The sequence below is a fragment of the Galeopterus variegatus genome, unplaced genomic scaffold (genome assembly GCF_000696425.1).
Source record: "Galeopterus variegatus unplaced genomic scaffold, G_variegatus-3.0.2 Scaffold1292, whole genome shotgun sequence".
Taxonomy (NCBI): domain Eukaryota; kingdom Metazoa; phylum Chordata; class Mammalia; order Dermoptera; family Cynocephalidae; genus Galeopterus; species Galeopterus variegatus.
Window position 1 is genome coordinate 111,918 of NW_007727403.1, and position 16,306 is coordinate 128,223.

General features: G+C 34.4%; 1 protein-coding gene across 1 annotated transcript in view; it reads right to left on the reverse strand.

The window, feature by feature from the left end:
* BRIP1 (BRCA1 interacting protein C-terminal helicase 1) overlaps positions 1-16,306 on the reverse strand; it is a 165,200-nt gene that overhangs the window by 82,212 nt on the left and 66,682 nt on the right. Inside the window, 4 exon segments of the mRNA XM_008576117.1 lie at positions 1,339-1,500; positions 4,694-4,834; positions 4,949-5,114; positions 7,693-7,847. Coding sequence (XP_008574339.1) covers positions 1,339-1,500; positions 4,694-4,834; positions 4,949-5,114; positions 7,693-7,847 — 624 coding nt within the window.

A 16,306-nucleotide genomic window follows, 5' to 3' on the forward strand; every position in this document is an offset into this window, starting at 1 on the left:
AAAAAAAAAAAAAAAAAAAAAAAAAAAAAAGAATTGGTTCTCTTCTACATATGCCAAGAAAAACTGTACCAAGCCACTTTCTAGCATATAAAAAATCATTCTTTGGAGCCTAGGAAAAATGAAATTGTTCATTTACTCACCTGGATATTTCCCATCTCCCTTTTAGGACTGTTATTGGAAAATATAAAAAGGTTTTATCAATGTGATGAGATTCTGCTTTTATCTCTTACATAACTCTGGCTAGAGTACAGTTTCCATGATTCCATAAATAACTGTTCTTCCAATTTCCTAGCAAAAATTTGTTTCCATAATTAAGAACTGAAGTTCTACAAATATTAGGTGAGGCCAACTCCCTACGTGTTTTATTGTATGCTTTACTTAGTTAGTTCCAGGCTTAATTATTACTTTTCCTTAATATAACTGTTTGATATAAATGTTCACACTCTGGAATAAATCTTGTTTTCTATTAAGAATTTTAAAATGCTTATGTCCATTTTATTTTTAGATATTCTTATAAAAATTATCTGATTAAATTCCTTCTGAAAACAATTCCTTTAATTTGTCAACAGAAAGACTCACCGCTTTAGTGGGTCTGGCTAACAAAGTATATATATAGATGAACAGACAGTAGAAGAGTCAAAAGCATCGATACTGTCATTCGAATATATTATATTACTTATGCTTCTGTCCATAGAGGTACAACTACCAATGAAAAAAGAACAGGGAATGCCACTTCTCTATACTGGATTTTGTTTAGATTTTAATAAAATATGATATCACTGTCAGGAAATATTAGGAGGACCAAAATATATAGTTTCTATTTAGGCCACAGATGACATTTGACTCTTTCATAAAATAAACTCTTTAATGTAATAAAAAAAAATTTTTTTAATTTAACTCAAAAATTACTAAAATCAGAGTGACTCTAAAAACAAGAAAAAAATTCTCCTGACCAAATACGTGAAGCAAAATGATGGGTAACAAAGAAAGTTTGCTTAGATTCCCTTTACTGAAACACTCAAAAGTGTAATTTATGAAAGTGAAAAATAATCCTTTTTCCTTCACCTATGAAAATATCAGCTTGCCCCTAAGAATAAAAAGCATGTACACATAAACAGTTCTCTTATATAACTAACATTGCTTGAAGACTCTTTTAGACTTCAGAGGTAGAACAATCAGGCAGTATCTTAATCAATAAATAAAACAATATATGATGCTTAGAACACTATGTTCATAATTATTACCCTGATGCTTCTGACCCTAGGAAGATTATCATGGTAATTTTTTAAATTTAAATGATTTTTTTAAAGGCAAAAGAAACAATAAATATTCCTTTACCTTGTAAGATGGCAAGAAACACAAAATTCCTTGGCTCACAGTCTGGCACACAGATAGCAAAAGTGCTCCCACTTCATCCTGGAACTCAAATGTTTCAGTATGCTGGAAGGTAGCACAGAGATTCCGACCCTTGGGACCTGACCCAATGGTACCAACCCAAACCTAGAATATGAATGTGAGTATTAGAGTTATACCTAAAAAAGGCAGGAAAATCAATATTTAGGTAGAAGTATTTACATATATGTAAAAAAGAAGATCAAGCAACAAGTTCAGAGGAAATTTATTTTTAAATTGTTGGGTGTTTTCCTATTATCTTTAATTTATATATAGATTTAATTTATAGAAGTTTAGCTTTAGGCAGATCACTGAATTTTCTTAGAAGGAAAGTTCTTTGAAAACAAAAAGAGTTGCACTTATCTCTATTTCCTCAATAGCTTTGCAAAATTAAGCATGTAATGAATTTTTGTTGGATGAATAAGTGAACAAATGAAATGAACATATCAGGTCTATATACCAACAGCAGAATCAGATAATTCTAAAATATTTTGGATGAAGGCCAGTATGATCTGCCATAGTTAAGTCTCAAAAATGACAGGAACTACTCTTTCAAAATTCATTGGTGCTCAAAAACCGTAAGTCATAGAAAATCAGACCCTCCAAATTTCAGTTATTTATAATTCCTCTACATTCATAGATGTACCCTTAGTCTGGATAATTTGACTAGGAAAAAGAACAAACTTTATTAACAATTTAAAGACAACACAAATATCGTAGACTGTTGAAAAATGTAAGTCCTATATTATTAAATGATGTGTGAGATTGAGGTACATTTTGCAAGATAAGATCTGATGGACACCACTTCAATCAAATGATCAACTGATAATAAATGATAATAAGACACAGATATTGTCTCCTGATATGATGCAATGGGAAGTAATAACGTCACCTATACAGTATTCTTGCCCACCTGTTTAACCTGAATCTTAGGAGAAAACAGTCAGATAAATCCAGATTATAAGACATTTTGCAAAACAACTGGTGTCCTGAATTCTTCAAAAAATGTCAGTCATGAAAAACAAAAAGGCAAGAGAACCATGTTAAAGACTAAAGAGACAGGAAAACTAAATGCAATACAGAATACTTGACTGGACCTTAGATCAAAAATAAAAATAAAAAGATATAAAAGACATTTTGGAAGTAACTGAAGAATATGAATATTGACTACTGTATCAGTATTAATTTTTGGTTGTGATCACAGTATTGTGGTTATGAAGGATACTGATCTTAGGAGACACATTAAACTAAATAAGGGCAAAGTGTTGTGATGTCTACACATTACATTTGAATCATTTATCTAAAAATGTGCAATCTCTCTCCTCCCTCTCAAATGTAGAGCGAGAGGGAGAGATAGAAAAGCAAATATTGCAAAAGGTATTAATATTATTTTTCAAATTTTCTGAATTCTATAATTTTTCAAAATAAAAAGGTGAGGAAACCAATGAATGAATGTGTAATCAAAATGTGGCATATACATACAAGGAATATTATTCAGCCTTAAAAAAGAAATTCTGACACATGCAACGTGGATGAAGCTTGAGGACATGAAGCTAAATAAGTCAGTCACAAAAAGACAAATACATTATGATTCCACTTATGTGAAATATCTAGAGTAGTCAAATCCATAGAAATAGAAAGTAGAATGATAGTTACCAGGGATTACAAGAAGGGGAGAATGGAGTTTCTTAATGGGAACAGTTTCATTTTTACAAGATGAAAAGTTCTTGAGATTGGTTGCACAATAATGTGTATATACCTAAGACTGAGCTGTATGCTTAAAAATGGTTAACATGGTAAATTTTATGTTATGTGTATATGTATTTTCCCACAATTAAATTAAAAAAAAATTTTTTAAGTTGGGAAAAAACAGTATATGAGAGAACTTTTTCTTTTTGGTGGCTGGCCGGTACAAGGATCATAACCCTTGACCTTGGTGTTAGAATGCCACGCTCTAACCAACTGAACTAACCAGCCAGCCCCTGGGAAAAAATATAGTATGCTTTATTATATTAGCTTTATTATTATAATTAGCTTTATTATTATAATTCAGTGACATTACATTACAGGTTATATCGATTTTTCTGCCCTAGGTTGAGAATATAATTAGAGCCTATAATATGAGGGTAACTCAAAAAGTTTATGGAAAAATAGAATTAGTAATACAAATCTTTCCATGATCTTTTTGAAAACCGCTTGTAACATTCTTATGGGAAAATATATGCTGAATTTACTAACAACTTCCTGTATTTATTTGTGTCTCTAAAGAAAGTAACTTGAAAATATGGAACATGCATTCTTCCTACACTATTATTTATAGTAACTTTTCTCTACCATTTTGGAAAGCATAATTCTTATTTAGGAGCTTAGCTTTCTGGGCTACCGACTACTAAATGCCAGTGGTTGCTCCCAAGTAATTGTGAGAACCAAAAACATCCCCCTGTGTATACGGTTTTATGGAAAACTAGAATTGTGTTAGGCACACAGGTGATGTTAAGCATGTAGCTAACCACTGCAAATTACTTCATAAAAAAGAAACAAAAGGCAAAATGAAAAATAACAGTCCAAATATTTCTAGGAAAATTAAAATAACATTTATAAGACATTGCTATGAAAAATTAAAAGTTTAAATCATAGGACTCATAAGAGTACTTCTAACATATTTCAGATTCTCAAACATGTGCTGAACACTTGTTAAATGCCAGGTATTAATCAGGTACAGAGGAAGAATAGGGATGTAAAAAGAGTAAGGCTAAAACATAGTCTGTAGAGAAACGCATACATAACTATACAATAGGAACTATTGTAAAGAAGTAAGAATCATGGCTGCCCAGCTAGCTCAGTTGGTTAGAGCACAGCTTTATAACGCCAAGGTCATGGGTTCAGATACCCGAACCTGCCAGCTGCCCCAAAAAAGTAAAATTTTTCTACTTTTCTTTTTGGTGGCAGCCGGTGTGGGGATCCAAACCCTTGACCTTGGTGTTATAATGCCATGCTCTAACCAACTGAGCTAACTGACCAGCCCCAAATTTTCTTTTGTTAATATTCATAGAAAAACTAAAACTTATTTAAATGAAGAAACTACAATACAGTCTCTGCAGCCAAAGTGATTGGGTTGAAGAAATACTATTAGTATTCTCTTTTGTTGAAATCTTAAGTAGCTGACAGATTTTCTTTTATTCTAAAACAGAAATGTTGAATTTCCTAACACTTTATCAGCTGGCACTTCAGGTACCTTTTAATTTGTTTATATGGAATTAGACTGAAGTAGAAAGACTCAGAGCCTCAAAAAAAAACTAACCTGTGAGTTATTAATGACATGATTAGCCTCCAGTTGAATAGTAAACGTAACACCAAGTTCTGATGAAAAAGATTTCATTGGTGATAATGTACCAGATGTCAAAACAATAGTCCGAACTTTGCCATTAATATCTGAAAAGGCCTAAAAGGAAATAACATTAAATACATAAAATCATCTTTAAAAGAGTCTAACAATTCACTTTAATTGTTGATACTAAGCAAGACATAATTTTCATTAACAACATAATGAGCTTACCACAGCTGGATTTAAGCACCAAAAGTTTAGCACATAAACTGCAGTTTTCTGTCGTGAACGTTTCTTATTTTTTGGTAGAACAGAGAACCCATTTTTATCTGAAATATCATTCTGATTTGTCCAGGAGTAAGTCTGTTGAATAGCAATTTTATAATCATCTGCAAATCTAAATACAAAGAAAATGCTAATTAAGTGGCAAAACTCTATAAAACATATAATGACCCAGCTACATACAATATAAAAACTGATTATATTAGGACTCAATTGGGAGTGCGAATACTTCCTACTCAAAGATAACATTCTCCTCACTACTAAATAAGTTCAGTAATTATGATATAAACTAAGCCATTAAATCATAAGATCAACTGATGCTTACAGGGATTATTAGAAATCATCTAACCATTTACTCTTTGCCAGCCACTTCCCAGCCCCATTTTTAAACATTTATAAATCATGGCAGAACCAGAATCAAAATCTAGGCCTCCTAGCTTCTAGTCCAGAGCTCTTTGCACTCTGTACTACATAATTAGTTACAAAACAGAAAATAGTATTATGGTTAAAGAAACTAAAAGGTAGGCTATACTTTTTTATTACACGAGAAAATAGATAATTTTTACTGAAAGTTTTAAAAGTGTTAGCAACTAATTATAAAATTTTTTAATTCCTTTAAAATCTGGATGTCAGTTTTCATATACTTTTTATGAAGGTGATATCCATTTTATAATTTCTGTCATAAGAGTACATAGAACCCAGGTTTAAACAGAACAAAATGTGGTCTTCTCTATCATGTCCTCACTATAACATTTCACTGTTAACATCACCCTTACAGAGACCAGATCTCAAAGTTAAAGTCAAGAACCTAACAACTGTGGAGAGAATTTTATAAAATATTGGAAGCCAAAAACTATAAAACTCTTAAAAGTAAACAAAGGGGAACTCTTCATGACACCAGATTTGGCCATGATTTCTTGGATATGATACTAAAAGTACAGGCAAACAAAAGAAAAAATAGATAAATTTAAATAGAAATTTAAACTTCAACAAGATTAAAAAACTTTTCTGCATCATAGAACACTATCAGGAAGTCAAAAGACAAGCCACAGAATGGGAGAAAATATTTGTAAAGCATATTTCTGATACAGCATTAATATGCAGAATATATAAAGAACTACTATAACTCAATACCAAAAAAAACAAAAATGGGTAAAGGACATAAATAGATATTTCTCCAAAGAAGATACACGATTGGCCAACAAGCCATGAAAAGATTCTTAACATCTCTAGTCATTAGGGAAATACAAATCAAAACCACAAGGAGATATCACTTGATACCCATTAGGATGGCTATTATTCAAAAAACATAAAGTTACAAGTTTTGGCAAGGATGTGAAGAAACTGGAACACTCATGCATTGTTAATGGGAATGTAAAATGGTGCAGTCACTGTGGAAAACAGTACAGCAGTTTCTCAAAAAGTTAAATGTAGGATTATCATTTGATTCTGTGATCCACTGCTAGGGATATACGAATATGTATATATACCTAGAAGAATTAAAAGCAGGACGGGCCGGCCCGGTGGCGCACTGCTACAGTGCGCCGCTTGAGAGTGCGGTGGCGCTCCCGCTGAGGGTTCGGATCCCACATACAGACCAGTCCCGCTCACTGGCTGAGCAAGGTGCGGGAGCAACACCGAGGGTTGCGATCCCGTTGCCGGTCCCGGTCCGGTACGGGCGCGACACTGAGGGTTGCGATCCGTTGCCAGACACGAAAAAAGACAAAAAGGGGAAAAAAAAAAAAAAAGAATTAAAAGCAGGACTCACAATGTTCACAGTAGCATTATTCACAATAGGCAAAAAGTGGAAACTACCCAAATGTCCATCAACATAAGAATGGGTTAACAAAAAGTGGTATATACATACAATGGTATATTACTCAGCCACAGAAAGGAATGAAACTCTGACATATGCTATTACATGGATGAACTCTGAAAACATTATGCTAAGTAAAGTGAAATAAGCCAGACATAAAAGGACAAAATGCTGTATGATTACTCTTATATGAGATACCTAGAAAAGGCAAATTCATAAGATGAAAGTAGGACATAGGATACCAGGGGCTGGGAGAGGAAGTCTAGGGAGTTACTGTTTCATGGGTGCAGAATTCCTGTTTGGAATGAGAAACACTTTCTAGAAATGGATACTGATGATCACTGTACCACATTATGAATATACCCAATGGCACTAACTTGTATACTTAAAAATGGTTAAAATGATAAATTTTGTTATGCATATTTTACCACCAAAAAAAAAAATCTTAAGATAACATTGGAACCAGGTAGTACTATAACTTAACAGGGGATAGGGTGAGAGAAGTTGGCTGCTTTTCATTTTCCAAAATTCATACAATATGGGAAAGAGACTTTCTGACACTGGTAAAAACATATCTAAACTATGCTTAGAAGAAAACTTAAGTGCTTAAGTTTAGTACTGCAGGACCATAAATTTAATGATGAATTAATTAAATTTATTTACTGATTTCAGCACTCATTTCCATTAATAAAAAAGATTAATTTCAATTGATCTGAATCTGTGCCAATAATTAAGAGCAAATACGCCATAATATCTATAACACTTGCTGCTGATACTACTATTTACTCACCCTAAATTAGTATGTATTAAACACATGTTATCCCCAATTAGGCTAATATTTTTAAGAGAAAAACACAGACCAGATACATTCACTTACCTGCTATTTTGCCTAAAAAGATAGTCAAGCACCATGAAAAGTCCTTTGAGCATCATCTGAGTCGAAGCACTAATTATAGGTACTTCTCTTGCCTCCTCTTTACCATGAACTGGTAAGACTTTTTCTTCTTTTTGCAGAACAGCAGAAAAATGCCCCTATAAGAAATTACCGTATTAAGTATGGAACAGGGGGAGGGGATAGGAGAAGAAACTACTCAAAAGTATAATGAAACCTAAATGAAATATGCATTGAAATTTTAGTTGAACATTATTAACACACAGTGCTAACAATGCATTTTGGATCCCCTTATTAGATAAATTCTCTACAGAGTCCAAAACACTTTAATAATAAGTTGGACATTTAGGAGGTTCATTACTTCTTCAGACAACTAGGGTACTGCTTAGTGCCCTTCATTAGTAATGAACTAAATAAAAACGCAGCAAACGGTTTCTCCAAAGGACTTAAAAATGTTGATATGTTGCCCTAAATGCCTGAATTATTTCCAGGGAGGTAACTCGGATGCTGGTAATAATATGCCTATATTATAAGTAAAATTAAAATGACTCAAGGAAACAATACATGCTAAATAAAATGATAACTGGCTCAGTTTTTATATGACTCATAAATTTTAATATGGATGAAATTCAGTATGGATATGAAGACAAAATTATAAGAAAACAGAAAAGTATACTTTCCCACATTATAAAAGAGAAAACTGAATATTGAAGCAATAAAAGATATTGGTGACAACTCTGTCAATAAAATGCGTTCAGGTGAAAATAAAATGAGGAAAAAGTTAAGATTAAGACACATAAATCTTAATATTCAGATATATTGTGAAATAATACAAATCTGTAAGAGTAAAAAATCAGTCCCCACTGAACAAAACATTAAAGAAACAAATAGATCTTTCAAAATGAAACAAAGAACAAATGAGAAAGATAACATGAACTTTAAAAAACAATCACCCCTGGGCCGGCCCGGTGGTGCACTGGAGAGTGTGCCGCTTGGGAGCGCAGCGGCGCTCCCACCGAGGGTTCGGATCCCATGTGGAGACCGGTTCCCACTCACTGGCTGAGCGCGGTGCGGGCGCAACACCGAGGGTTGCGATCCCGTTACCGGTAAGTAAAAAAACACAAAAAGGAAAAAAAAAAAATCACCCCTGCAAATTATTGATGAAATTGTATTAAATTGTTCTTTTTGAAAAATCAAGTCCCTTCAGCAATACCTTACATCAAGGCTACTATTCTACTCCAACAGTAGCAGAACACTAGCAATTTACTGTAATAAAATATAGAAACTCTAAACTACTGAAAGTGAGGCACTGTACTAAAAGTAGAAGGACTAAATGAAATTATACATATTGAATCACATGGCTACTCCAAGCTCACTTCCAGCTAGATTACCTAAACACTGACAGCTGGGCAACAGAAAAAAATAAGTAAAAAGTTAATTATGACTCCATAGGAAACAAAGTTGTATAAAAGATATAAAAAAGTAATTTATATGCTCTTATTATTATGAGCTTTAATAATACATGCACATGATGATATATGTACCATATATTGATATAACTATGCTGAGAGAATAGAGAAAGAAAGAAGAAGGGAAGAAAAGTAGAAAGGAAAGAAAAGGAGGAAGAGAAGAAGGGACAGAAAGAGTGAGTGTGTGTGAGTGAATGTGTGTGTGTCTAAAGGAGCTAAATCATCATTATCCTAATAGAAAATTAACAGAGAACATGTAAAATTGAAAGCTCAAAAGTAGCAGAAGCCACATTATTTTTAAAAACTGGGGAAGCACTGGCCAATTAGCTCAGTTGGTTGGAGTGTGGTTCTGATAACACCAAGGTCCAGGGTTCAATCCCTGTACCAGTCAGCAGCTAAAAAAAACAAACCCAGCTGGCCAATTAGCTCAAATCATTTAGAGAACAGTGCCAAAATCAAGGGTTCAGATAACCCTGCTGGCCAGATGCAAAAAGAATAAATAGTAATAAAATGGGGTTAAATATAAGAACCACAATACAAGTTTAAAGTACACTGGGCCGGCCCGGTGGCGCACTGGAGAGTGCGCCACTTGGGAGCGCAGCGGTGCTCCTGCTGAGGGTTCGGATCCCATGTGGAGACTGGTTCCCACTCACTGGCTGAGCGCGGTGTGGGCGCAACACCGAGGGTTGCGATCCCGTTGCCGGTCAGTAAAAAAAAGACAAAAAGGAAAAAAAAAAAAAAGTCACAATAAAATATAGGAGCTAGGAATAAACTAATTAGAATTTTAATCAAAATAGATGTGTATACAGATAAATATGTAGATAGATTAGGTAGGGTTGTTACATTTATATATACATCTATGATTAATTCAGTAGACTGTGGACCTCTCTATTTTTTTCAAGCATGTAATTTAAAATAAGCTATCTGTTCTCTGAAAAAGTAGAAAATAGACATGAACATGAATTGCTCAACACCAGAAATAAACTACAAATAGCACTGCAACACCGAGGGTTGCGATCCCGTTGCCGGTCAGTAAAAAAAAGACAAAAAGGAAAAAAAAAAAAGTACACTGCGAAGTGAGAACTGGGATTGAGGGGTGGGGCAGAAGTATGCTTTTCTCCACAGAATTGACTCTAAATTATATATCTATAATTACTTTGGCAAAAATTAAATTCTAAAAAAATTAATAATCATAACAAAAATTTTTTAGCCATAAAACTAGTCTTAATACATTAAAAAATAAGATCACAGCAAATATGTTCTCTGACCAAAATAACAGAAATTTAGAAAATTCATAAATGCATAGAAATTAAACAACATTCTCCTAAATAAACAATAGGTAAAAAGAAAAATCACAGGGAAATTAGAGAGTACTTTGAGATAAACATCAAAGTGCAACATATCAAAGTTTATAGGATGCAGGCCTCATGCAGTGGTTGGAGTAAATTTTATAGTTGTAAGCACCTATATTAAAAATGAGAGGGCCGGCCCGGTGGCGCACTGCGCTAGTGCGCCGCTTGGGAAGCGCGGCTGCGCTCCCGCCGAGGGTTCGGATCCCACATACAGACCGGTTCCCGCTCACTGGCTGAGCGAGGCGCGGGGGCAACACTGAGGGTTGCGATCCCGTTGGCGGTCCCGGTCCGGTACGGGGGCGACACTGAGGGTTGCGATCCGTTGCCGGACATGGAAAAAGACAAAAAAAAAAAAAAAGAGAAAAATCTCAAGTAACATAAACTTCTACCTTAAGAAAATAGAAGAGCAAACTAAACTAAAAGCAAATATAAGTAGGAATAGCAGAGATCACAACAGAAATATAAAAAATAGGAAACAACAGAGAAAATCAACAAAACCAAAAGTTGATCCTTTAAAAAGATCTACAATATTTGCAAACCTTTATCTAAACTGACCAAGAAAAAGACCGAATTACTAAAATCAGAAGTAAAGCAGGGGGATTATTACATTGTCATTATGGTTTTTTGTGGTGGTAAGATTTAGTTTCTTTCTCTTTCTCATTTGCATTTTTTGTTCTACCAGTGGGTTCTGTTCTCTCTTGCACGTTTGTGGTAGTGATTATCATTTTTTGAATTCCAGATGCAGGACTTCCTTAGAGATTTCTTGTCGGGCTGGTTGTGTGGTGGTGAGCTCCCACCACAGTTTTTATTTTTCTGGACAATACACTGTTTTTCCCTTGTTTCTGAAGGATAGCCTTGCTGGGTACAGTATTCTTGGCAGGCAGTTTTTCTCTTTTAGTATTTTGAATATATCATCCCATTTTCTTCCAGCATGTAGAGATTCTATTGAGAAGTCTGCTGTTAGTTTGATAGATGCTCCCTTATAGGTGACTTGATGTTTTTCTCTTGCTTCTTTTAAGATTCTCTCTTTGCCTTTGAGCTTTGCCAGTTTGACTATAATGTATATTACAGAGGACCTTTTGGGGTTGAATCTATCTGGAGATCTTTGAGCCTTCTGGAGCTGAAGGTCCATGTCTCTCCCTATAACTGGGAAGTTTTCCATTACTATTTCATTGAATAAGTTTTCCATGCCTTTTCCTTTTCCACCCCTTCTGGAATACCCATGATTCAAATGTTTGTGCACTTACAGTTGTCTGCTAGCTCTCTTAGATTTTCTTCATTTTAAAAAATTCTTTTCGGGGCCGGCCCGGTGGCGCACTGCTACAGTGTGCCGCTTGGGAGCGCGGCGGCGCTCCCACCGAGGGTTCGGATCCCACATACAGACCGGTTCCCGCTCACTGGCTGAGCGAGGTGTGGGCGCAACACCAAGGGTTGCGATCCCGTTGCCGGTCCCGGTCCGGTACGGGCGCGACACTGAGGGTTGCGATCCGTTGCCGGACACGAAAAAAGACAAAAAAAAAAAAAAAAATTCTTTTCTCCTTGTTTTTTCTGCCTGGGTTATTTCTAAAAGACTATCTTCAAGATCAGGAATTCTTTTTTCTGCTTGCTCTAGCATGCTGCTTAAGCTCTTGGTTGTGTTTTTTATTTGAGTGAATCTTTCAGTTCCATGAGTTCTGCTACATTCTTTTTTAAGGTATTAATCTCTTTGCAAGTTTCCTCCTTCATATCCTGGATTTTCTTCTCATTTCATTGTGTTGTCTAACTGAATCTTTTCAAATCTCAATGACTTTCCTTAATATTGTTGCTTGCAATTCCTTTTCAGTCATTTCAAGGTTTCCTGCTCTATAAGGTCTGGTATTTGAGAATTACTGTATTGTTTTGGTGGTGTCATATTTTCTTGGGTTTTCGTATTTCTAGTATCTCTACATTGATGTCTGGTCACCCTGTAGAGCAGTTGCTTCTTCTATTACTCTGGAGTGGGCTTTGAGGAGAGAGACGTCCTCTTCTTTTTCTGGTCTCTGCTGGTGACACTCTTTGTGTCAATGCAGTTGAGGTCTGGCAGGCCACTTGTATGGTGGCTATGGCTACTACTGTGGCTTTGATCTTCTTTTGTGGCAACTGTGGCTATGGTGGTGGTTGTGGTAGACCACCCATGTGGAAGTGGTGTTTTTGGCATGCTCCTTCTCTGCTTCCAGGCAGGGGATGTTCCCCTTGGCTCCTGCCTAGGACTCTGGGCATACTCTATTTTTGCATGCTTCTAGGTGGAGGGGGTAGCCCTTGGCTCCTGACTAGAACACTGTGTGTGCTCTGTTTCTTGCCTGCTTCGGGGAGGAGGAGGAGGCCCTTGGCACCTGATGAGATCCCTGGGGTGTGCTCTTTTCTTGCCTGCTTCCAGGCAGAGGGGGTGGCCCTCGGCTCCTCAAAACAATGAATTTCTTAGCTAACTATGATTAGAGAAAATTTCCTTAACCTAACAAAAAATAACTATAAACAACCTACAGCACCCACGTTAAAAGGGTGAATTTTAGGCATGTGAACTATATCTCAATAGAGCTGTTAATAAAATAAAAATTGTTTTAACTACAGCAAATGTGTTACTAAAGTGTATAACAATAGTAATTGCCCCTTTAAAATAAGCAAGAAGACCAGGATGTCTTTTCATTGCCTGTGATGAACAATGTACTGGAAATCTTAGCCAACACAGTAAAGAAATAAGTGTAGAAGTGGAAAGAAATGGTCATTATTCAAAGACAGTATGATGATCTACATGGAAAATTTAAGGTGATCTGTGGACAAACCTTGCAAGTGGTTTACTATAAGATGAACAAAAGTCATCTACCATTTTTATATATCAGTAACAATTAAAAAATGCAATTTTTAGAATATATCATTTGTAACAGCAATAGAAACCTAGGAATAAATCTAATTTAGGAATAAATCTGTCTAGGAATAAATCTAACCAAGAGCATCTAAGACTTTTAAAAATAAAATTATAAAATTTTATAGAAAAATATATAGAAAGAGAAAATAACTGAAGAACTGTATCTCTCTCATTCATGAATGGGAAAATTCCACATTGTAAATATGTCAGTTCTTTCCAAATTAATTCATAAATTCAGTGCAATTCCAATAAAAATTCCAACAAAAATTTGCATGTGAATTTCAAGCTAAGTCTAAAATTCAAATGGCAGAGTAGAACAAAGAACAGCCAAGATAATTTCAAAGAACAAAGTAAGGATATGCCATACCAAATATAAGCATTTTTCTAAAGCTACAGTAATTAAGAAATGTGGCAATTTAGATAAACAGAACTATGGAACAGAAATGAATACAAAAATAAATTCACACATACATGAAAATTACATATGTGGCAGAAGTAGCATCATATACATATAATTACAAATTATATCATATATGTATAATTACAAAACAGAGGGAAACAAATGAACTATGTAGTAAATGTGCTGGGACAATTCTTCACACAGGAAAAAAATGGCTTCTTAAACTTACAATATAAACAAAAATGAATTTCAGGCTTTATAAAAGATAAATACTTTAAAACTTTTAAAAGAAATAACACAAGATAAGGAAAGACTGCTTAAACTAAATTCAAAAACCATAATTCATAGAAGAAGAAAAAACAGTGGTAAATGTGAATGCACTAAAATAAAAAACTTTTGAAAACACAAACAATAAACAAACCATAGACACAAGAATGTTCATGAAATACAATAACCAATAAAGGATTAGTATTTAGAATATATGAAGGAAATAATCTGAGATAAGTACAAAGATATATTTAGAAGGATGCTCATACCAGAATTATTTATTATACTGGTGAAACTGGCAACCTATATTCCAATTTATCAAATTAATCAAATGCAGAATTTGTGTACTCACAAAAATGTTACACTGCAACTAAAAAACTACATGAAAGAATCTTTATTAAAATAGGAAAGTACTCAATATATTATTAAATGAAGAGAGGCTACAAATAAACATGTATCATATTGGAAGTAAAAGTGAATATATGTATAGAGAAAGGCATGGTTAGACATAAATCAACAAGTTCATAATGATCATCTTCAAGTTTGTCATTTTTTTCTTTGTGCCCTTTTGTATTTTCCAAGGTTTTTCCTTTGATAGACATTTTATTTGTACATTTTTACTGACATGTAATATATACGGTAGAATGCACTAATCTTAAGTGTAAAGCTCACTGAGCACACACACACCCCCATGTGACTAATACTCAATGAGGATACAAAACAGTCTTAAAGTCCCAGATGTTCTCTTGTGCCCCTTCTTCATCCAAACTGCCCCACATAGCAGTAACCAGTATTTCAACTTCTGTTCTTAAATTTCATAAAAGTAGAATCATGCAGTTAGTACTCTTTTGTGTCTGGTTTCTTTCACTCAGCATGGTGTCTATAACATTCATCTATATGGTTGTGGTGGAAGTAGTTCATTTCTTATTGATGTGTAGTATTCTATTACATGAATATGCTACAATTTATCCATTTTATTGTAGATATTAATAGCTTTCAAAAGGCAAAATTTTTATGCAAACAGTATTATGAAAAGATGTCACAATATGGAAAAATTCTTATGATACTACATTGCATTTTACAAATGCAGGGCAAAAATTATAAGTACAGCCTGATTAAAATATATTTTTTAATAGTCACATGCCCAGAATGCTGGTGGTGATGTTAGCTAGCAATAGTTTTTATCTTTTTCAGCTCAAAAAACTCTTTGAGAAGTGACACTAACAAGATAGCAGAATGTAAGTTTTTTACCTTTTTATTATTTTTTTTTTAATCACACTGCGCCAATTTTTACAACCACCCATAAGAGTACCTTTGTGAGAGTCTAGGAGTCCAGCAGGGAAGTTCTAGCACACTGTTAGAGCAAAAAATCCGAGAGTAGATACATTGAAGAGGGCAAAAATAATAGTTTTATATTACCCACGTCACCCCGCCCCAAGGAAGTACAGCTCAGTGCCAAGAGAAACACCCTCAGCCCATGATTCTTTCCATGGGGAAAAGCAAGAGCACAGTGAGTGATGAATGGAATAAAGTAAATGGGGCACACACACACACACACACACACACACACACAATGGAATGTTATTCAGCCTTAAAAAAAGAAGGAAATCCAGCCATTTATGACAACGTGAATGAAACGAGCCTGACGTAGAAAGACAAATACTGCATGTTATCACTTATACTCATAGGTGTAATCTAAAAAAGTGGTACTTGTAGAAACACAGAATAGAATGGTGGTTACCAGGGCCTAGGGGTTGGGGAAATGGGGAGATGTTGATCAAAGGGTATAAATGTTTAGTTATAAGATGAATAAGTTCTGGAGATCTACTGTACAGCATGGTGAATGTACTTAATAATAATGTATTGTATGCTTGAAATTTCTAAGAGAGTAGATCTTAAGTGTTCCCACCATGAAAAACAAAAATTAAAGGTAACTGTGAGGTAATGGGTATGTTAATTACCTTGACAGCAATAATCATTTTACAACATATGTATGATTTATCAAATCAAATATACATAGAAATATATATCTAACATAATATATATATATATATATCAATCAAAACACCACGTTGTACACCTTAAATAAATACAATTTTCACTTGTCAATTGTACCTCAATAATGCTGGGGAAAAAACCTCTTTTAATCTATATGAGGAAAAGTATAAAACACTGATGAAAGAAATCAAATAAAAGCTAAATAAATAGATATTCCATGTTCATGAATAGG